The sequence below is a fragment of the Chrysochloris asiatica genome, unplaced genomic scaffold (genome assembly GCF_000296735.1).
Source record: "Chrysochloris asiatica unplaced genomic scaffold, ChrAsi1.0 scaffold00028, whole genome shotgun sequence".
NCBI lineage: Eukaryota > Metazoa > Chordata > Mammalia > Afrosoricida > Chrysochloridae > Chrysochloris > Chrysochloris asiatica.
In genome coordinates, this window is record NW_006408546.1 from 10,422,908 (window position 1) to 10,446,269 (window position 23,362).

The following is a 23,362-nucleotide window of genomic DNA, read 5'->3' on the forward strand; positions in this document are numbered from 1 at the left end:
TTAAAGGTACATTGGCAAACTGAAACTGCCTAGTGGGGAGTGACCAGTAATTATGTCATTCAAAGAATGTCTGTGAACCTGGGAACCTCAGCCCACAGCTGACCTGAAATATAGCCCAAGACGCAAAGGAATGAGATAAATCTACTCAAAAGAGTCCAGAGTCCTCCCCAGACTTCCCAGCACCAAGTTCTAGCAGCTTCAGTCTCAGGAAACAACAGTCCTCTGAACTGGGTCACACATGGTGGCTACATCCCCACCTAATTGAGAAGGGAGTAGAAAAAATGGAGGTTGAGTGGCAGGGGTCCTCTTCCCAGGCCAAAATTCCCTCTACTCTGAGAATGGGCAAAAAGCCAAGAGCTCCTTGGAAAAGGCCCAATTCTTTCCTCCCCTGTGGCTGGCTCTCTTGTCTCCAGGGAGGCTCCAGCCGGCCAGCCTTGGTTGCAACCCAGTGCCGCATGGCCACACGAAGTCTAAGCACCATGAGCTCATGGGATGAGGAGCCCATGTCCCTAGTCTGTAACCAAGAATAATGGCCCAGCTTCATGCTGGCCTGTGCTCTGCATTCAGAGCAGAAATCCCTCCAAACCTGAGACATGCCATCAGTCTCTCCCAAGGGTAGGGCTGGACTCCTTCATCAATGGAGCCCAAGTCTGGTCTGAGCAATAGAATTAGGTAGCCGGGGCCTGGGGCCCACAGCGACCGCCCCTGTCTTGTTTGACAAGGCCTTGTTGGGCAGCAGTGAAGGACCACATTCAATAGACAGCTTAAGATAATCACATGTGTGAGGCACTGGGATAATGACAGCTGAATACCCTGCCACTGTTGCCATAGTGACCAGCCAAGCACTCCTTCCCGCTTTCTTTCTTTCTTGTTTTCTGGGCCTCCTTGTTATAGGACTGGTTTGTGGGGTGGGGGATGAGTTTGGAAATGGGAAAAAGGAAGGAAGAAGGAGGGGAGACCCAAAGGGGGCAGCCCATTATACTCTCTTTAAACACCCCAGCTGGAGGTGTTTTAAATCTCAACAGAAACAGAGAGAAACAGTGTCTTAATCCCTAGCTCCCTGTGAATTATTTAAAGGGGTCTTGTCAGAAGGATGAATTTGTCACTGTTGCAGTGTCAACAGCAGCAGCAACTGTCATAATGGCTGAGGACCCCACTCCAAGCAGGGCCTGGTACGAGAAGCTGCTGCCTGGTGACAGTTACAGTGGCCCAGGACCATGGACAAGGAGCCTTCTCCCAGCCACAAGCCAGCAGTGTTTTGCCTCCTGCCCTGGCAGAACCCAGGGTATGAAATATACCCTGATGCAGCAGTGCTCCATCTGAGTCTCTGGTCTCACTCTCTGTTAGAGCAGTGGACTTTCTGAGCAGTGACAGGTGTTCACCTGGACAGGGTTGGGCACATGCAAAGTATGTGCACATACAAGTACTACTTCGGCCATGTCAGCACACACATGTATACATAAACACACGTACGGAAAATAAATGTGCAAGTGCAGGCAAAAAAGATATGAGAGTCTAGATTATAAACATCAGGAAGAGGGGAACCAACACTTTGAAGGAGAAAGAAATGACCTGTCTTTAGAGCCCTGGTGGCTCTGTGAGTTAAGCATTGAGTTGCTGACTACAAGGTTGGTAATTCAAAACTACCATCCACTCTGAGGGAGATAGATGAGGCTCTCTGCCCCCTGCAGAGATTTAGTAGTCACCAGAACCCTATGCAAAGTTACTATGAGTTGGAATCAACTCTGTTTTGAGGAGGAAGTCCTTTCTCAGTCACATTTTGAGTGCTTCCCAACCTGAGGGACTCATCTCTGTCACCATATCATACAAACTTTCTCTACTGTTAACAAGATTTTCAGAGGTGAATCCCTAAGACGTGCATCATCTATTCCTTCTTTCTACTCTGTTGTTACTTTGGAAGCTCTGCTGATACCTGACCGCCATGGTGACCTTGCAGGTATTTGAAACACCGGTGGCATAGCTTCCAGCATCACAGCAACACACAGGCCACCACAGTACAAGAAATTGACAGACGTGCTGCCTCTTCAAATTAGTAGTTACTGTTGTTAAGTGGCATCGAGCTGGTTCTGACTCACAGCAACCCTGTGTAGAGGTCCAAGGGGACAACTAGTGAGTTTGAACTGCCTACACTGTGGCTCAAACTAACCTTGCAGCCCAGTGCTTTATCCCACAGCACCACACCAGGACTCCTTCAAAGTAGAGTCATCTTTAATGACATGGATGGAGCACATTCACCGCCAATTGCTGATAGGGCATGCCTCAAAATGAGACATAATAGCTACAAACATCCTCTAAGATACAGATTTTGAAAAGTATAAAGTATGAATCTAGGATAATTTGAAGTAAAAATGAAATGGAAAGCATAAAGATTGATAACCTAGGCATTAGCTGAAATGGACAGGTATTAGCCATTTTACATTGGACAGTTCTATGGTTAACTGTGCTGGGAATGACAAATTGAAGAGGACTGGTGTCACATTCATTGTCAAAAAAGAACATTTCAAGATCTGTCTTGAAATACAATGCTGTATGTGATAGGATAATACGTATATGCCTGCAAGGAAGATCAGTTCATACAACTATTCAGTTTTGTGCACCAACCACCAAAGTCAGTGATGAAGAAGTCTGCAGTCTGAAATTGATCAATTATGTGATCAAGATGCATTCATAATTACTGGTGACTGGAATTCAAAAATTACAAACAAAGAGGAGGGATCAGTAATTGGAAAATATCGCCTTAGTGATAATAATGACACCAGAAATTGCATGATAGAATTTTGTAAGACCAATAACTTATTCATTGCAAATACCTATTTTCAACAACTTAAACTGTGATTATATATATATGTGCACCTTACCAGATATAATACAAGTTTACATTTGTGGGAAGAGACAATGGAAGATCAATATCACCAGCCAATATAAGGCCAGAGGCCTACTGTGGAACAGATAATCAATTATTCGTATGCAAGTTCAGGCTGAAGCTGAATAAAATTAAAATAAGATCACAGGAGTCAAACTATGACATTGAGTATATCCCATTTGAACTTAGACACCATCTTAAAAACAGATATGACTAATTGAACATTATAAATTAAAGACCAGGCATGTTATGGGACAACATCAAGAACATCCTACATGAAGAAAACAATGGTCATTAAAAAGACAGGAAAGAAAGAAAACATGACTGTCTAAACTTAAGAGAAGATAAAGCAACTGGAAAAAAAATGAAGTAAAATAGCTAAACAGAAAATTTTAAGGCAGTTCACAAAGACAAAGTAAAATATTGTAATGAAATTTGCAAAGACCTGGAGTTGGAAATCCTCTACTTAGACCAAGAGGCAGTCTTTTCTAGTTCTTTTATTATTTTTTTAAAACTGTATATTGTGAATTGAGTGAAGGTTTACAGAGCACATCATCAGTTTCACATTCAACAAATAATGTACTTTGCTTTTTTATATGGTTGCAATCCCCTCCATGCATCGACAGTTAACAGCATTTACCTCTATTCACTTTAACCACTGCATCCTCCCTGTGTCTCCCACCACACTCATCTTTCTTCAGCCATAGTCCCTCCAATTGTATATTGTCTGCCCCATCACCCGTGTCAATGCGTGTCTACCCTCTAGCACATGTATAAAAAAAATACACAGGGATATATAATCATTTAAAAAACATGTTCTGGAAGCCAGTCTCCTGGCCACCAGCACACAGCCTTTCTGTTTCCATGAGTGTAGAGTCCTCAGCTTCTCGATCTCTCCATTGCCAGAACCTCAAGAGGCAGTCTTTTGGACAGAGTAAGAGGCTATAGCATGGTTTAAAATCAGGGAAGGTGTGCACCAGAGTTATATCCTTTCCCTATCTTATATAATCTGTATCTGAGCATATAGTGTGAGATACTGGACTATATGAAGAATATCATGGCATCAGAATTGGAAAAAGCTCATTAACAACCTGTGATATGCAGATGATACAACCTTGCTTGCTGAAAGTGAAAATGACTTGAAGCACTTGCTGATGGATTAGGTATGGATTAGAACTCAATGTAAAGAAAACAGAAATCCTCACAACTGGACCTAGAAATAGCATCATGATAAATGAAGAAAAGGTTGAAGTTGTCAAGGATTTCATTTTACTTGGATCCACAATCAATGCTGAAGGAATCAAACCATGTATTATGTTGGGCAAATCTGCTGCAAAACACCTCTTTAAAATGTTAAAGAGCAAAGATGTCACTTTAAGGACTAATGTGGACTTGACCCATGACATGGTATTTTCAGTCACCTCATACACATATAAAAGCTGGACAATGAGTAGGGAAGACCTGAGAATTATGGTGTTCACAAAGAATATTGAAGGCATCGTAGACTGTCAGAAGAACAAACAAATCTGTATTGGAAGAAGTACAACCAGAATGCTCTTTAGAAATGACAATGGCAAAATTTCCTTTCCAGGGACTAAGTCTGTAGAAAAGAACTTCATGGTTTTTTAAAGTAGAGAGTGAGGGAAAAAGAGAAAGACTCATAACAAGATGGGTTGACGCAATGACTACAACACTGGGCTCAAATGTAACAACAATTGTGAGGATGGTACGGGACTGGGCAGCATTTCTTTCTGTTGTGCATAAGGTTGCTATGACTTGGAACCAACTCCGTATCACCTAACAACACCCAGGAGTTAGAATGGACTTGATGTCAGTGTGTTTGCTTTGTACTCACAGAGAGGCTAGCGATGCTCTGAAGGACTGATAGCCACAGTAACTGACTCCGAAGGAGGGGCTCTTACCCAGTTGATGTACTTTGCATGCATTATCACCTTTAATCCTCACAACTGCCTGCTATGGTAGGTATTGTTAGCATCCCAGTCTACAGAGGAGGGCACTGAGGCTCAGAAACATGTGAAGGCTTGCCCACTGTCACACAGCTATGTATGTCTGAATCTCTACCCTATGAACTTAATTGTGCTGAACTAGGGGCCTTGATGGTCTAGCTCTGTGGTTCTGGGGAGACTAAGTTACCAAATGTTTCTTAACCCCAACCCATTTTTGAGAAATATAAAAATCTCCTTCCTGTTGATTCAGCTATACTTTCCTTGGGGACAGCTTCCCCACTTCAGTAAAGCATTTCTCCTCCATCCAAGGTTGAGACTAATTGCGGAAACACTGAGTATATTTTTCATATTTTATAATTATGTAGCTTACCCCAGCCCCTTGCACTTGTACATCCCCAGGAGTGAGCCCTCCTTGTTGTGCATCAGTGTGTAGAGAGTTGCTTTATGCCGCTTCAATATGGAAGGCTTTTCAAGACAGTGGGCTTTCAGAAGCAGTGTTGTCTATTCAAGCCCATCTCTTTGGCACACCATATGGGTCTGTGTGTGGTGGCTGTGGTCATGAATGGGGCTGTTATTCATGTTCTCCCAGCCCAGCACATCTGGGTGGTAAATCATGCATATTGGGAGGTGGCTAGTGCTCAAGGCCCTCAGGAGAGCCTTTGAGTAAATGGCTGCCTTGGTTGGTTGGTGTACTAAATGCTAGATCCCTCTGGGCTTGTAGGAATTTATGCCCCATGGGCTGTGTATTACATTTTAATTAGCCCTCCAGCTTTTCTAATACCTGATCTTTTTCAGGCTTATTCTACTGTGTACAAAGGAGCTGTGCCCTTGGGATCCTAACTGACTGGGGGAAGTCTTGGCCATGTGAGCTACTGCCCTGAAGCATCTGAGGGCTCTGATATATGTACTGCCCTGACCTCAGTGGGTTTCATGTTCAGAGAGGCAGCCCTCTGCCACTGGGCCTGAAAGTGGGTCTTTGTATGTCCCTGGTGTGGCGCTGTGGGATAATGCACTGGCCCACAAGGTCAGTTTGAACCATAAGGGCATTGGTTCTCATTCACCAGCCACTCTTTGGAAAGCATATACAGGGTCACTATGAGTCTGAACCAACTTGATGGCACTCAACAATAACAACAAATTGGGACAATACCAGGGAAGTTCCACACTGGTGCCCTGGGACATGGCATCAACAGCTGTCTGAAACACATTAGGTTCCCCAGGCAGTAGTTTGTCCCCAAATGTAGACTAATGCATGGGACCAAAGCTTGTGAGTTTTGTCCAGTTTTGTCTCCAGAAGTCCAGGGATCGCCCTTACTGAGAGTCAGTGCTGAAGCCAGTCCCAGATGAGCTCAGCAGATTGGGGATAGGGAAGGATGTGGGCTGTTCCCCTGGGTTTATAAGGAGAGGAAATTCTCTCATTCATCCCTTCATTCTGCTGACCTAAGGGCAAGGTTATTTATCTAAGATGGAGGCAGTTTCCACACCCTGATGATTCAGCTGGAAGTGGATCCTAAGGTTAACATAGTAATAATAATGATGATGATGACCTTAATAGTAATGATAATAATTAGTTCTCAGTAAATGGTAGGTATGTTGGACATAATGCTTGTTGAGTTACGTTCATTCTGCCAGGTAAATAGTATTTTGCGGATGAGGAAACTGAAGCTCAGGAAGTTTTCTGTGGTCATGAAGCTGTAATTGGCAGAGGTGGGGTCTGCCTGACCCCTGGCAACCTCTCCAGCCTCACGTCCTCTCACTGTCCCCTTGCTCTTCAACAGAAAATGGCCACCCGACTTTCTTGGTAACACACAGGCTCACGCCTTCTCTGGAGGGTTTTGCTTGTTCCATGTGCTAGAGTGCGGTGTGCCATTTGAGCAGAATTCTGAATGGTGCTGTGTATCAGTTACATTTCAACTCAAAGAGAAACTTTCCCTGATGACTCCACTTCTTACCGTCTCTGCCTCCTTAAAAATTTAGTCGCCCTTGAGTCAACTCTGTCACGGAGTGGCCTTAGGGTTTTCAATGGCTGATTTTTCAGCATAAATTACTCCATTGTTCTTTCAAGGGGCCTCCAGGTAGACTTTGATATCTAGCGTATAGGTTCGCAACTGAATGTTATAACCATATGAGCCACCCAGGAACTCCTACCTGCTCCTTAATAGCATTTAATATAATCTGACTTTATGTTGGAGCCCTTGGGTCTTCAGGAGAGTTCCTGGATCTGCATCAGTTCTTTGTTAAGAGGTTGAGTTAAATGAGCTGAGTTTTAGACAAATTAGAGTTATCTGGGATCTTGTTAAGCTAATAATGGCTAGGATGTGCATTTCAATGATTTCTATCTCTATCTTAATGTCAGTGTCCTGAGGAAGTACTCTTCCTCAGGTCATCATGATGCAACATCCTGCTGGGCACTGGAATTCTGGGAGAGGTATGACCTGCCTAGGGGAAAAGGTAGCAGTTCAGAGAGGGACCACCTGTCAAAAATCTTTCCAGAATTTCATGCTTGGAACTATTTTTAGCCACACACAATAGAATTAGTATGCTTTTCTCTCTTAATTTCATATTATAGTTACTTTTCCATTTTTCGCCAAAAAAATGTTGTATCATTTAGCTTGTTCATTATCTGATTCATTTGGCTCCAGATGATCTTGCCTGTTTCTAAGAAGAATGCATTAAATCTCTGAAGATTTTTCTAGAAGGTAATGTAGATGAACTGGAAAATAGATGTCCATGTCAGTGACTTTGAAGAGGGACCATTTATATGGATCTAAGAGTCTTGACAACATCTTTTACAGCACACACACACACACACACACACACACACACAGAGTAGTCAATATGCACTATACAAGGATTCCTGGTGTGGAACTGTAGGATCAGCCCTGGACTGTGAATCACAAGTTCAACAGTTCAAACCCACCAGCAGTTCCTCAGAAGCCCTATACAGGGTCACTATGAGTTGGAACCAATTCAGTGGCACTAATAACAACAACAAATGTCAACAGGCACTCTGGAAATCTCTAGCAACTGACTTGCCAGCTCTGACTTTGAATAAGTAAGTCTAACAAGCCTAGATCTTCAAGGACCTGGAGGTGTCTTTCTCATACATCAAAGTCATGGTCTGAAAGCCTGAGCAAGTACTTCCTAATAGGTGTCATTGTTTTCTTTCCTATGCTTATCTCAAGAACATGTGATCCATTTGCATCAATAATAGTGCCCTTTCAAAGGCTGTTAATATTCTGTTGGTTGTGCATGGCTGATTTGTTTCTTCTTTCTGGGACCGTTCATCTGGTGGTATCTGAAGTAAGTCTCCAGCAAAAATCTACATGCTGAGGAGGCAGAAAAGCTAAGGAACAGACCAGGATTTCACTGGTTTACTTACCACCCAGCATTTATTGAGAGCTATTACTAGGTGCCATCAAGATGGCAACTTCTGGTGACCCTGGTGTGTCATAGAGTTTTCGGTGGTTGCTTTTTCAGAAGTAGATCTTTAGGCCTGTCTTCTGAAGGACCTCTGTGTGAATTTGAACCTCTAATCTTTCAGTTGAGCAGTCTAGCACATTAAATATTTGCGCTACCCAGGGACTCCTATTGAGGACTCAGTACTGAGAATATGGAGAGCCCCAGATCTTCAGAGAAGACAGCTTTGTATTTTAGAAAACTCATTGGTGTTGTTGTTGTTGTTGTTGTTAGGTGCCATCGAGTCGGTACCGACCCATAGTGACAGCGGAACAAAACACTGCCTGATCATGGGCCAAACCTCACTATTGTTGCCACGCTTGAGTTCATTGATGCTGCCGCTTGGCCAATCCATCTCATTGGGGTTCTTTCTCTTTTCCTCTCACCCTCCACCTTACCAAACATGATATCCATCTCCAGCGACTGCTTCATCCTGACAACATGTCCAAAGTATGAGAGACGAAGTTTGGTCATCTTGGCCTCCAAGGAGCACTCTGGCTATTATGGTTGTTATTGTTAAGTTCTGTCAAATCATTTCCAACCCATAGTGACCCTGTATAGGGTTTCCAAGTAGCATCTGGTGAACTTGCACCACTGACCTTGTGGTTCAAACCGATTTTACAGTCTAGCACATTAACCCACATTGCCACACCAGGACTCCTCATAAGGGCAGGTAAATTACAGAGAATGACTGAAAGAGTGAGTCCAATGAGAGCGAGAAGTCAAGGGAACCAGAGGGGAGGATAGTTATGAAGGCAATGAAAGATAAAGGATTTGGTGGTTAATGGAGAAATGGAGAGGGCAAAGTCCACAGTGCCATCTAGACTTCTGACATGGGAGACTGCAGAATGACTAGAGAGGGAGAGATGGAAAGTGTCAGATATTTATTGGGAAGCAAACAGCAGGCAGCTGGTTATACAAATCTGAGGAGGAGTAGAGGTTGGTAATGTACACCATAGTGGTCAGTATCACATATGGGGATGAGTTCTCCCAGGACAAGAAGTGCGAAGACTGGGGAATAAGGCTAGAGCCCTGAGAAAACCGTTCGTTTCTTTGGTCTCAGACAGAACTGAATAAAATGCTGTCAAATAGTACCAGTGTTGCAAAGCTAACTACATGGAATTATTTAACTTGTTGGAATGAAGTAATAAATTAGTGAAAGCATAATTCCCTGTCCTCAAGGAGCTCACAGCCTGGTAAAGGAGACTGAAGTCACACACACACAAACAATTAAAGGATGCTTCACAGCAGTGTTTTATCAAATGCTAAATTGTGTGAAATAGACTCAATCATGTTTTAAGCCTCAGAACAATGGTAATTTAATTTATAAGCTGAGGAAGGCAAATAGGAGGAAAGAGACCTGCTCTGTCATGGCCTCAGAGGAGGGAGCTGCAGAGATACTGACTTTGTCCTGGATCAGCTGCCTGACTGTAGACCAGCTATTGAATGTCGCTGCGCCTCAGTTTGCCCATTTATCAACAAAAGGTTGTAGTCAACCGGCTCTATAGTGGCTTCTAGTTAGGTCTGCTACTCTGGGTCTAAGGCTGGGGAGTATAGAAGGGCATTGGGGTGAATCACAGCATAAACAACAACATTAAGGAACAAAAATGGTCATGGTCTCTGTGTCTAGATGTAACAAGATATGGTACTGGCTTGGGTCCTTGCCATCTTCCAACTTATTTGTCATCCTTGCTTTCTGACCAGTGACCAGGGCATTAGTCCAGGCATGAGGTAATTTCACTTGTAACACAATAACCATGGGAATGCACATGTGCACGGGTGAGAGAAAAGCCTGATAGAAGAAATATTGTTCTGCAAGAAATGGTCAGTCTTGGTGACAACTTGGATGTGTTTGGGCATGGAGGAAGTTTTTGGCCTGACTGACCTCCAGGTTGAAAAATGAAGTGGTTTGTGGAGTAGGGCTGTGGGCCCAAGGCTCAGGTCACATCTTGAGACCATTTTCTCAGGCCTTCAGCTTCAGTGATAAGGATGCTGCTTGAGCCACCTGTCGCTTCTGTACATGCTACCTTTGTCCCAAATCATTCATCATTTGTTTACTCACAAGCCACCTTGATGAGTAAGTAGTTGGCATTGATGATCCAGGGACAAGGAAAGGGCATCCGTGGTAGAGGGGCAGCTGGAGCAGAATCACAGGCGGTGCCATGGGCATGCTGTTTTGGATAACTCAGACAAAGCTGGAGTGTTGGGGCTTAGGCTGGACCAGATAATAATAATTTTTTAAAAAAAGCTTTTTAAAGGTATTGTTGTTGTTATTGTTGTTGTTAAGTACCATGAAGTTGGTTCCAACTCATAGTGACCCTGCACAGGGTTTCCGAGGCTATAAATCTTTACGGGAGCAGGACGCTTCATCTTTCTCCTGCGGAACCGCTGGTAGTTTCGAACTGCTGACCTTGAGGTTGGCAGCCCAACTCATAACCACTACACTACCAGAGCTCCTTTGTTCAATAGTGACCCCCTGATTAGGGTTTCCAAGGAGTGGCTGGTGAGTTTGACTGTGCGGTTCAAATAGACTTTGCAGTTTACATGCTATAAAATTTCGTTCTTTTAAAGTAATTTTAAAAAGAAAATTTAGACTTGTACATCCATCACCATAATCCAATTTTAGAACATTTCTAGTACTCCTCCACAAATCCCATGTGTCTATTTGTAGTCACTCCCCTTTCCCAGCCCCAGTCCCAGGCAGATAGTATTGAGGCTACAGATTTGACTTTTCTGCACACCCATATATGTGGGAAATATGTGTTTTTGCATCTAGTTTCTATCTTTACTAAGAGTGATGTGTTTGAGATTGATCCATGTTGTAGCATGTATCTGTAGTTCATTTTGTTTTATTTCTGAATGGTTTTTCAGTTGGCTCCATTGTGTTACAGAGTAGAACTGCATTCTGTAGTGTTTTCTGACCTCTACCAGACCTTACTTCTGTGATACTACTGGGTGAACTTAAGGACTAAGGTGCACCTGACCCAAGCCATGGTATTTTCAAAAACCTCATATGCATGTGAAAGCTGGATAGTGAATAAGGAAGACTGTAGAAGAATTGATGCCTTTGAGTTGTGGTGTTGGAGGAGAATATTGAAAGTGCCATGGGTTGCCAAAAGAACCAATAGATCTGTGTTGGAAGAAGTGCAGCCAGAGTGCTCCTTGGAGGTGAAGATGGCCAAACTTCATCTCTCATACTTCAGACATATTGCCAGGAGGGAGCAGTCACTGGAGAAGGATATCATGTTTGGTAATGTGGAGGGTCAGAGAAAAAGAGGAAGATCCTCCAACGAGATGGATTGGGCAAGTGGCAGCATCGATGGCTCAAGTGTGGCAACAGTAGTGAGGTTGGCCCAGGATCGGGCAGTGTTTCATTCTGCTGTACATAAGGTTGCTATGAGTCGATACCAACTCATAGCACCTAACAACAACAACAACAACTGGGTGGGTTTTACCTGCCATCCTTTAGGTTAGTGTTGTTGTTGTTATTAAGTGCTATTGAGTCAGTTCCGACTCATAGCCACCCTGTAAAGAGTTTCCGAGGAGCGACTGATGGGTTTGAACTGCCGATCTTGCCATTAGCAGTCCAGTGCTTATCCTACAGTGCCATATCAGAACTTAGGCTAGTTGTTGTTGTTAAGTGCTGTTAAATTGATTCCAACCCATAGCGACCCTGTATAGGGTTTCCGAGGAGCAGCTGGTGAGCTTGAACTGCCCACCTTGCAGTTCTAATGGCTTTGCAGTCTGGTGCATTAACCCACAGTGCCACACCAAGTGCAAACCATTTGCTACACCTAGAGACTTCGTATTGTTGTGGAGATTCTCTTTATTTACTAGGGGGACTAAACACTTTATCTATGGTAAGTTGCAAGCACTTTTTTTCCCCATCATGTTTTCTTTCTTTTATTCAACTTAGCTTATGGCTATTTCTGACATGCTGTGTGTTTTTTAATAGTGTTTTTGCTTTTAATTATAGATTGTTGTTAAATGTCATTGAGTTGGTTCGGACTCATAGGGACCCTGTATAGGGTTTCTGAAGCTGTGTAGTTTTACAGGATCTGAAAGCCTTATATTTTGCCTGAGGAACAGCTGATGGGCTTGAACCATTGACCTTGTAGTTTGCAGTGTAGTGCTTAAATCTACAGAACCATGTCACTCCTTTCAATTGTATAGAGCTGAATTTGTTAATCTGTTAATTTATGGCTTCTGGCTTTCATGTCACAATCATTGCTGTTAACTGCCATCCAGTAGGTACCGACTCATGACAACCCTGAATAGGTTTTCCAAGGAGTGGCTGGTGGGTTTGAACTGCCAACCTTGCATGTCACAATTGTTATTTTGGGGAATCTTGGTGTAGCACATATATAAATTCACTATATGGATTCTTTTACTATTTGTATGGTGTAAGTTTAAATGTCTAAATCTGATTCGCTGGAGATTGATCCTGGAGTAGGATGTGAGGTATGGCTGCAAAGTTAAGGTTTTTTGTCCAGATAGACTAACCATTTAAGAGAGGATGTTGCAAGTGATAGCAGATTTGACCAACATTGCAAGTGCTGATATAAACTACTGTATTGAATTATCAAAGAGTTGACCAGCTTATACCTAACGGTAGGCTTATGCAGTACCCTTTTCCCTATATTCTTCCTAAGACTTGATATTTTATCTTTTACAGTTTTTGCCAATCTGATAAGCAACTTGCGGTGTTTTGGTGGTGTTTTCATGGAGGGAGAGAATTACAGGAAGTAACAGAGGAGGCAATGTATTATATGCCTAAAGATGGAACTGAGAGTAAACACTGAATGAATGGCCACCTTCAGGAAAGAGGCTGTAGGTGTGTAGGGACTGGATGGAACATGCACAGTCCTTGGGTAAAAGACCTTTGGCTCCTAATTAGGAAAGTGAACATCCATGGAGTAGTATATCCAAGTCTGGTAATAGTCTCCTTTTATTAAGGAAGGCGTGAGGGGAGAGTTGGAACCAGGATTCCTGAGGACTTGGAAAGCAGTGCTTCTGGGGAGACATGGGCCTTTACAACCCAGATGGGGGAATCCAGACTCAACTCATACATGAAAAACTGTTCAGAGGACACACGGTTCCTTAGGTTTGATAAAACACAGCCCCTCACCTCCACTCAGCTCAGTGAAGGCCTAGTGATTCTATCCCACAATATCTTGCCAGTCTCCACGAGTTTGGTCTTACCCCATTATTGCTTGCCTGATGTACTAACCAAACCAGTTGCTACCAAGTTCATTCCGATTCATGACGCCCTCATAGGATCAGAATAGAACTGTGCTCCATAGGGTTTTCAAGGCTGTGAACTTTCAGAAATCAATCTCCAGGCCTTTCTTCGAATGTGCCTTTGGGTGGATTTTAACCACCAACCTTTCGGTTAGTAGTCAAGCATTAAGCCATTTGTGGCACCCAGGGAAACTTGGACCTCTTATTTAAAGGTCCTGTTGCTCCTGCAAATGGGTCCCTCATTTAAAAGATCAAAGAGATCTTTTAAACTCTTAAATATGACCACTTGTAATATCCCTCCTTAAAATTTGTCAATGACTTTTAGTTACTCTTGGAATGAAATTAAAAGTTGTCAACCCAACCCCTTACTCCTCTGTCTTCATACCTGCCATCTCCAATCATTTATGACTCTTCAGTTACAATGGCTTCATTTCTTAACCATGACAGGCTACTTCTTCCCACCACAGGGCCAGCACAGTTGCTGTTCTTGGGTTCAGATGACATTCTTCTTTCTACCCCTCCCTACCCTAGAAGACACACAGTTCTCCAGGCCAAATTCTATCCATGGTCACCTCTCCACTTGATGGATTTTCTTCCCTGACATGCCTCTCTGTGTGTCTCAGGTGCGCACCCCTCTCTTGGCATCTTGTAAATTTCCCTCACAGCAGTTAGCACAATTGTAATTATTTACTTATTTTAATAACCATTTGTCTAATTTCTGTTTCTCTTAGTAGATTAGAAGCTTCATATTACTGTTTCCCAAGTGCTAATAGGATGCCTGGCATAAAGCTGGCATTCAGTAAATTATTATTTTTTAATTGATGAATGAACGAGGTGTAAGTATAAAGCAGTGAAACTGATTCCAAGCACCATAAAGAAATACAGTGTTTGTCCTACCCTGTGGGGAATGCCTTTCTACCCACATCTTGATTTATCAAAATCTTCTCTTCCTTTAAGGGCCCCAATCCTAACTGCTGCTTGCTTCAGAAAGCATTTATATCTCTTCCCAGCCCACTCTGATCTCTTATTTTCCCAACCCACCTAGCACCTGCTGACAGGAAAAGAATGAAAGAGGGAGAGAAATTAGTGTGAGACTCATGATGGCCTTTTCCCAAACAACAGGGAATTATTTTCCTCTCAATTTCTACTCTTTCCCTTTGAATACAGAGCTATCTATATTCCTTTTAATTTGCTTTGATTGCTCCCTCAGGAGCTGTCTTAGAATCAATTAGACTTGTAGACTTTTATGACTAGAGGTCACTCAGTATGATTCCTCATTTTACAGATGAGAAAACTGAGGCCTAGAGAGGTTAATGCAGGAAACAATTACCTCTGTTGGGTCTTAGAATACCAATCAGTGTCATTTTCTAAGATGAATGTTCTCAGTCTGATAATAGTGTAGGTCCTTATTATATTTAAAGACTCACTTGTGACAATCTCATTGCCAAGGAGAGTCACACAAGATGGACTTCTGTCCTGCTCCCCGCACCACAGCGCTGGACCAGCCTGTGGATCACAGACTCTGGCTGGCATAGGTCCCCTCCCTTCTGGGACCACATACCTCACTTGTATGTTAACAAACGGACTACACATTTGTGATGAGACCTTCTATAGCCTGACAGAAGGAGTGGATGCTGAGAACCACTAAGCTTAACCACTTGCAGACCAGTAGAGAAAATTTGCCCTTCCCTCAAAAAATGAACGCTTTCCCATATACTTCTAGAGTCACATAGGATCAACTGTGAAAATGTTATTCTAAACAGTCATGGATAGGGCGGGAGGTCTGAGATTTTGACCTAAAACAACTGTTAGTGACTTCTCCCTAATATACATGCTCTCTCTCTCCAAAAAATCAGGCAATCAGAACATAAGTTTAGCAAATACATTTCAATATAACGTAATGCAGTCTTCACCAAGGAGTAAAAAGCGGTTCCTCTACATCTAGAGAATTAGTAAGAAATTAAGCAAAGCTTTGCCTAACTGACCAGGGCCCAGGTAAGTTTTGACAGTATGTATTTTATACATGAGCTGAGCTGCTGAGTTGAGAGCTTCTGTTCACCCTGTGGTGGGACCTGGGAGCAAAGAGGTCTAACAGGCCATCTATGCAAATAAGTACTATGTTGGCAGTCTATGTGGGGCTTGGGATATGAAACTACAGTGACGCAGCACAGCCCTATGGGCTTACCATCTCTTGGGGGCCATTCCTCAATCAATTTTGGTGTTTCCATATTCTTAAAGTGGTGGACACAGTTGTATAGCAACACAGGGCACTCATAAGGAAGCGTATCCAGTTCACCTTGAAAAGTATGAATAGGCATTTGAGAGAGAAGGGTATGGGGCAGATGCAATTCAGGTGTCTCATTGTCAGGGTCCCAGGCAGCAAGAATGGCCTCAGGTGCCCTTATAGGTCTGCTTGTGCATGTGCCCATTCCCCACCTCAGCATCGTGTCTGGTTTTAGAATGCCCAGGCACAATGCATTATGCCTCTGCCTGCCCTCCCTGTACAAGAAGCAATGGTATCATTTTCTATGCACACACAATTGGCTTTTAGCTTCTTTAATGAAAAATTAGAGTGGATATATTTAAACCCCACACTGTGAACAATAAGCAATTAATGCAATATTTAAAAAAATGGATATGATTTGGTTACCTCTATAACCACTACTGAATGCTTAACGATTTTAATTCATTTTCTCTTCACCCTTTAGAAAGTTTAATTTCTTCTGGCCCTTATTTACTTCAGGATTGAAATCTCTTAGGAATAATACTCCCAGTTATTGAAATGCATAACTCTCCCAGGATTAGGAAGAAACACTGACTGTGAAATCCCTCTTTGACCTCTTGAAAGTTAAGGAAGTGGTACTTTGATGAGCCCCCCTTATTGCTGGTTACTAAAGTAATCTGAAAGTTCTTATTAGTTGAATTTCTTTGTCATTTTGAAACCTTTCTATTTCCTTTTAATCTCTCCTTATTGCTAAGTAACCATGAGTGAATTGCATGTTATCTTATCATCCATAAATTATGAATTGTTGTTGTTGGTAAGTGCCATCGAGTTGGTTCTGACTTAAAGCCAGCCTGTATAGAGTTTCCCAAGGAGCAGCTGGTACATTTGAACCACTTACCTTACAATTCAAACCAACCTTGCAGTCCAGTGCTTTACCCTACAGCATCACACCAGAAATAATAGTACATAAATCTCAGTTGTTGGGATGGTTGAATTAGATAGCGTGCTTGAAGAGGTATCATCCAATAAATGCATCATTTCCCCCTCTTTTCTTCAGTCTCCAGAGCTGCTAAAATAGAGAAATCTCTTTTCCACCATGAATCTTGATTATCTCCCTCACTAAGAAACTGTTCGTTACTCCAGAAGAGACACCCTCCAACATTCTCCTTCATCACATTTTTGCTTAAAATTTGTACACAGTGAAACTTAATTTGCTTCATTAAAAACTCTCTTAGAAAGCTCTACTTTTACCAGTTTGGTAGTCTGGACCTTTCAGAGAAAGCTGTTATGAAGCACAAGTGTATGAGAATGTATTCTGAGAAACTCTGAAACATTTTATATTCATGTGCTTTGCAGATAGATGGAGGAGTTTCACCATCATAACGAAAGTAGGAACAAATGGGGATTTCCAAAGTGGGGGTATTTTGTAACTGGACTCCTAAACCGAATTCACTTTTGAGAGCAGAGGCTGTGAAATAGAGGAATAAAGCTCTTACCATCATAAGGATCTAATGGGTACATGATGTCCCCATGAAGAGGGGAACTGGATAGTCACAGAGTTTTGGGTTCCAAAAAAGACGACTTTCTAGAATGAAGTCTTTTGTAGTTTGGAATGAATTGCAAAGAAAGAGAGATTTAAAGGCAAGTTAGGGTTATCCATTGCTGTAGAGTCGATTCTGACTCTTAATGACCCTATATGACAAAGTAGTTGTTCTTGTTGGTTCCAACTCATAGGGTTTCTAAGGCTTTAAGTCTTTACAGGGGCAGAAAGCCTCATTCTTCTCCCCAGGAGTGGCTGGTGAGCTTGAACCGCAGACCTTGTGGTTCACAGTCCAGGGCTTATATAGCATAAAACTGCCCTGTAGAATGTCTAAGGCTGTAAATCGTTATGGAAGTAGGCTGCCACCTCTTTCTCCCACAGAGCAGCTACTGGCTTTAAACTACTGGCTTTCTGGTTAGAAATGGAGTGCTAAACCATTGTGCCACCAGGGCTCCTGAGATAGGGTTGTTATTATTGTTAAGTGCCATCAAGTCAGTTCCGATTCATAGTGACCCTGTATAGGGTTTCTGAGGAGCAACTGGTGAATTTGAACCTCTGACCATGCAGTTAGCAGTCCAGTGTTTTTTCTACAATGCCATACCAGAGCTCTAAGGTACGGTTAGATATGTTAATTTCTCAAGTCAAGTGATTAGACTGGTGAGCTCTTAAGGCCCCTTCCAGTCTGAGGATTCTCCTCTTTTCTGCCTCTTTTTGTCTTCTCACACTCTATTTTGTGTTTTTGCATGTGTGTGGCCTTCTTGTAACAGTGGGAAGAAGTCAGTGGCTACGATGAAAACCTGAACACCATTCGCACCTACCAGGTGTGCAACGTCTTCGAACCCAATCAAAACAACTGGCTGCTCACCACCTTCATCAACAGGCGTGGGGCCCATCGCATCTACACAGAGATGCGCTTCACTGTGAGAGACTGCAGCAGCCTCCCCAATGTTCCAGGATCCTGCAAAGAGACCTTCAACTTGTACTATTATGAGACTGACTCTGTCATTGCTACCAAGAAGTCAGCCTTCTGGTCTGAGGCCCCCTACCTCAAAGTAGACACCATTGCTGCAGATGAGAGCTTCTCGCAGGTGGACTTTGGGGGACGATTGATGAAAGTCAACACAGAAGTCAGGAGCTTTGGGCCTCTTACTCGGAATGGTTTTTACCTCGCTTTCCAGGATTATGGAGCATGTATGTCTCTCCTTTCTGTCCGTGTCTTCTTCAAAAAGTGTCCCAGCATTGTGCAAAATTTTGCAGTGTTCCCAGAGACCATGACAGGAGCAGAGAGCACATCTCTAGTGATAGCTCGGGGTACATGCATCCCCAACGCAGAGGAAGTGGACGTGCCCATCAAACTCTACTGCAACGGGGACGGGGAGTGGATGGTCCCCATTGGGCGCTGCACCTGCAAGCCTGGTTATGAGCCTGAGAACAGCATCGCCTGCAAGGGTAAGCCTGGGGCCTTTGAGCTCTCTGCTTCCTGCCCACTTTGGGTAGGACTAAGTCTGTAAGGTTCCCACACACGCCAGCTCTGGGTCACACAGGAACAGGAAGAATCTAGTGTCTTAATTATAAAGCTCTGGAGAACCTCCATCCATGGTGCTAGGCCTGATGACTTTCAAATTATGTCAAGCCAGATTGTCCCTCATTTGTGGTGGGAAGATAAGATGGGTATGAGTCCAAAGAGTGGATGATAGCCTAACAACCACTCAGTTATATTTAGTTCTGGGACAAAAAACACCCACACCCTGCATCCTACATCCAGCCGTAAGGTCTGGGACATGGGAATTTGGGTTGTCATGGACAATTTACTCAAGGGTAATTGAGTAGTGACTGCATTTGGAAAACATTTTTGTTCATTTCATTCCAGCTCCCACAGCACTAAACTTGGTACTGAACCTAGATAGCTCATTAACTCAAAGCCCTCTGGCTTGGCTGTCTTTCTCTAGGGGCTGGATGCCAGGCCCTGGGGCAAGGATGGGGCCTGGCATTACAGTGCATCCTAGAAGGAGATGATACTATTGGAATGGGGGTGAGACTGTACCATGTGTTGCATTACCTTTTGTTTCTGAACAGTGTAGAATGGCGCAAACTTTCCAGCTTGGGCATATCAGGACACCGGGTGCTGAGATTAGTTCTCCTCAACCCTAGAGAGCCCATGTCCAACACCTGGCAATAAATAGAGTAAAAGGGTCTGGAGACCCCACAGCTTACCTTTTGCCTAAGTGCCTGGGAAGCTTAATGTAGGGAGAAGCCAGAGCTGGGGAAGAGAAGACTGCTTTTCTTTCTTACAATTTGCCTTTGGTCTTCAAAGATTCTGTTTCCTTTAGGAGCAAGGCTTCCCACCTGAATCACAGCAATAACCACGTTGACCATAGTGTATCTGTAGGGTTGTTCCCTATCCTTTGGGAACAACTTGGAGCTTGGCGAATGTACAAACTCATTCTTCTTTATGATCCTCATGCTGCCTGGCCTCCTTGTTTTAGCATTCACAGACTCAAGCCCCACACCAGCCCTTGCATGTTCACTCCCCCTCGGCCCTTGTTCCCAAACACCTGCAGGCAAAATGCCCAGCACGGGATCACTAATGCCCATCAGCTCTGCGATCCTTTGGACCCAGCTAATTGCCTGGGCTGGGGCGCTCACACAGCCTTTTTGAGGCCTGCTGAGTGTAGAGAGCTGTGTCTTTGTGTCTTTATTGGATTTCTTGGTTATGGTACCCATGATGGATGGTGTGGAGACAGTGGAGAGAATGCCAGACCAAGTGATGAATCAATGCAGACAGTTTTAAAACCAGCCTGGTCTGGTCCCACTGTGCTTCTCTTTGTCCCACTGGATGGGGGTGGGGCAGGGAGCGCCCCTTTTGGCATTTGTCTGGGCCTCAGTGAGAACCACAGCACCAGGCTGCATTTTTAAAGGGACAGGTGCAGCAATGGCTAGGCACACTTATGACAGTCATTCCAGTTGAACCTTCCCGGCTTCAAAGGGCTGCCACGCCACACTTGCTGGCTGAGCTCCTTTCATTTTTCTCATTATTTTCTGAGCAGAACGGCAGTAACTGGAGCAAGCATTGATTGGTTCTGATTTAATTGGGACTCTGGGAACAGGCTCTCATTTCTTTGGGCTAATTGGAACTTTTCTGTTTTTTGGGGGGCGGTGGGGGGGGGTGGCTGCTGTTCTGCTGTTTGTGCCACTTGTCAGTCACCTCCTGTGGTTGTTCTGGGAGGGCCTGTGGGGACAAATATGTAAATTCAAATAGTTTCTTTCCATTCTCCTTATTCAGCCCCAACCTTTTCTCAGTTTTGATAAACATTTCCAATATCCAAGGGATAGCGTAGACATGGCTTGATTTTGCAAACTGCTTGTTGCAAACCTACTGGAAAGTGGGAAAAGTGGGGAGCCTAGGGTACTGGCACGTGACCACTTCAGAGGCACTGTCAGCCACATTTTGATGGTATTTCTGAGGGCTGAAGGTAGCAAGGCAGGAGGACCATCATAGGTCCTGTGACTTAGTCACCTATGTCAGCTCAGTGCTCTTTAGGGCAGAGAACTGTCATCTTATCAAGAACTGTAAGCTGTACCTCCCGAATCCTTTGTCCAGTCTCTGCGGCTAACCAGGCCCTGATGGCTGACCACACTTCCTTGCTCAGGATTCACAGAGGGCTATCCTGGGAGGTGAGAGAACCCTCAAGCACAGAAAAGGTCTTTGAAGGAAGGGCTTGTAACTGTCCTTGTGGTGTGTCTTCATGGGAAGGTGCTCACAGCTCATGTTGTGATTTACAGCCAGCTGTCATGAGGTCAAGGACACAGGGAATAATCCCAAGGGATGGTAGGTAAGAAACAGTGAGATCCTGGTAGGACTCAAGAGGAAGTGCAAGCTCCTCTCTCCCATCCCAGTGCAAGCCCAGCTGTGCCAAGCCTGAATGGTTCTGTAACTCACTGCTATACCCATCTGAGAAGCTTTCCTGTCTGGGCATGTGGCTCTGGACATTTGTGTGCGTTGAATCTATGGGGCGTGGGGAAGAATAATGTTCTTTCTGCTGCCAGGTAGCTGTGATGTTTCTAGGAGAATAGACTTTCCTGTTAGATAGAGAACCATTTATCTTGACTTTCATTTTGCATCTGATAAGCTCTTTCCTATCAAAGTCATGGTGATCAGTCGCTTGCTTGTGCTGAGGTACCTGGAGACCAATTAGGAGGCTAGCCTACAGCTGATCTGTTCTTAGGAGGGATAGCAGTAAGAAGAAAGGGGATGGGTGAGTGGGAGAGAGGTTGGGCATTACGATGCACAAAGGTTCAGTCACCCCCTTTCTAGAAGATTCTGTGGCCTTAGGCCTGTTTCTTAAGTATCCTGTCTGCTCAAATGGGTTGGATGCATCAGGCAGAATCACAGTGGTTTCCTGACCAAACCAGCAACTCTGACCCCATCATACATTTGTCTCTACGAAATTGTCAATTACTAGGGAAATGTCCCATCTGCCCCAACTTCAAGTTTTATGCTCCTAATTTAGTAGATTAATGAGAAATCACAACTCTGTCTTTATCCACTCCCCACCACCTTCCTGCCCTGCTAAGGGTGACATCTAGGGTTATTCTCTGTGTCTCTCTGTGCGAGGGAGACCAAGAATTGGCACTTGGCAAGCTATCTGTCTGTGCTAGGTATCCTGAAATCTTGCATTAGCTAAAGTTGGACTGAGGGTGGATGGGTAGGTGGGGGGACAGACAGCTGCTTGAGGAAACCTGGCATGGACAAACCCTTGTCTGTCTGATAGATGCCTTGGGATAATAGTATCCCTTTTGGATGCCCTTGGAGGGGTCCAGGTATGCAGATGGTCCCTGAGAAGCTGAGTTCTATCTGGAGCAATGTACCTTAGACCTGCTTGGATTCTGAGCTGTCTTTAAGGCTCTAGCATTTTTTCTCCAGAACTCAGTTCCAAGAGCTTCCAGAAGCTCCCCTGCCCCTATCCTTGTGGGTATTCAGTCTGGTCTTTGCTCAGCACAGCAGAGGTCTCCTGGAGTACCACAAACTCTCCAGGGATGATTCTACACACCCCCAGGCTTCATTTGTGGGGATGGAGATGAGTGAAAGGGGGAAGGGAGGAGGTTGAGGATAAGGATGGAGGATGGAGGCTGTGCCTAGGTGGAAGAGGCCTAACCTAGATTCAGGAACCCGCTTTAGTCCTACATTGGCTCTGAACTTGCTCTGTGCTTTAGGCGAGACCTTTCCATTGACAACCAATGGAATGACTGTCTGCTTCTCAAAGTGTATGAAAATCAGATATGATCATAGATATTGGAACGTTTTGTAAGCCATCCATTGCCAGGTATCATTGCTTTTTTTTTTTTTACCCAAAATTTTTAATGTGAATTGAGTGATAGTTTACATGGGAGAACATTGGTTTTACACTCATTGATACATTGCAATGATTACAGTATATAGTCATTTAAACGACCAAAGTACACGTTTTGCAAGCCTGCCTCCTGGCCGCCAACATACAGCCCTTCTCTTTCCATGAGTATAGAGTCTTCAGCTGCTCCCCTCTGTCTGAGTCCTCATCTCTGCCTCCATCTCTGTTGTAGCTGCTTCTCTGGATAGGGTCCCACATTCCACTCCTGCTCTTCTCCCTTGATGGTACTTGGGTCCTCTTTTCCTGGACTGTGGGATTAACTACTGCCCCATTTTTGTTACAAAACTTCTACCTTTATGGTTGTGCCAGTGTACCATCTGACTCTGGCTGTTAAAGGAATACGATTCTGGAATGTAAGTGGCATGTGATGCCCCCAGTCCAAAGACTCTTGAGACTAGCAGGTCAGCAGGAATCTTGAATGCTCAGTCACCTTCCCGCAACTGTCCAGGCCCAGTTCTAGGACCTTAAAGTAGAACCAGTTAAAATGGCACATAGGGTGATTTAATTTCTCTCAACAGGTCTGTGAACCAGTTAAAACATGTTGGAAAGGTGTGGCCCACTCTGAGGCAGCATGGTCCATGTAAGCTGGAGGCTCAGGTAGGCAGAAAAGATTCCCCAAGTCTAAGAGAGAGTGACTGT

General features: G+C 43.9%; 1 protein-coding gene across 1 annotated transcript in view; it reads left to right on the forward strand.

The window, feature by feature from the left end:
• The window catches only part of EPHB1 (EPH receptor B1), a 743,041-nt gene that overhangs the window by 227,350 nt on the left and 492,329 nt on the right, over positions 1–23,362 (forward strand). Inside the window, exon 3 of the mRNA XM_006846598.1 lies at positions 18,083–18,764. Coding sequence (XP_006846661.1) covers positions 18,083–18,764 — 682 coding nt within the window. The remainder of the gene's footprint in view (positions 1–18,082; positions 18,765–23,362) is intronic.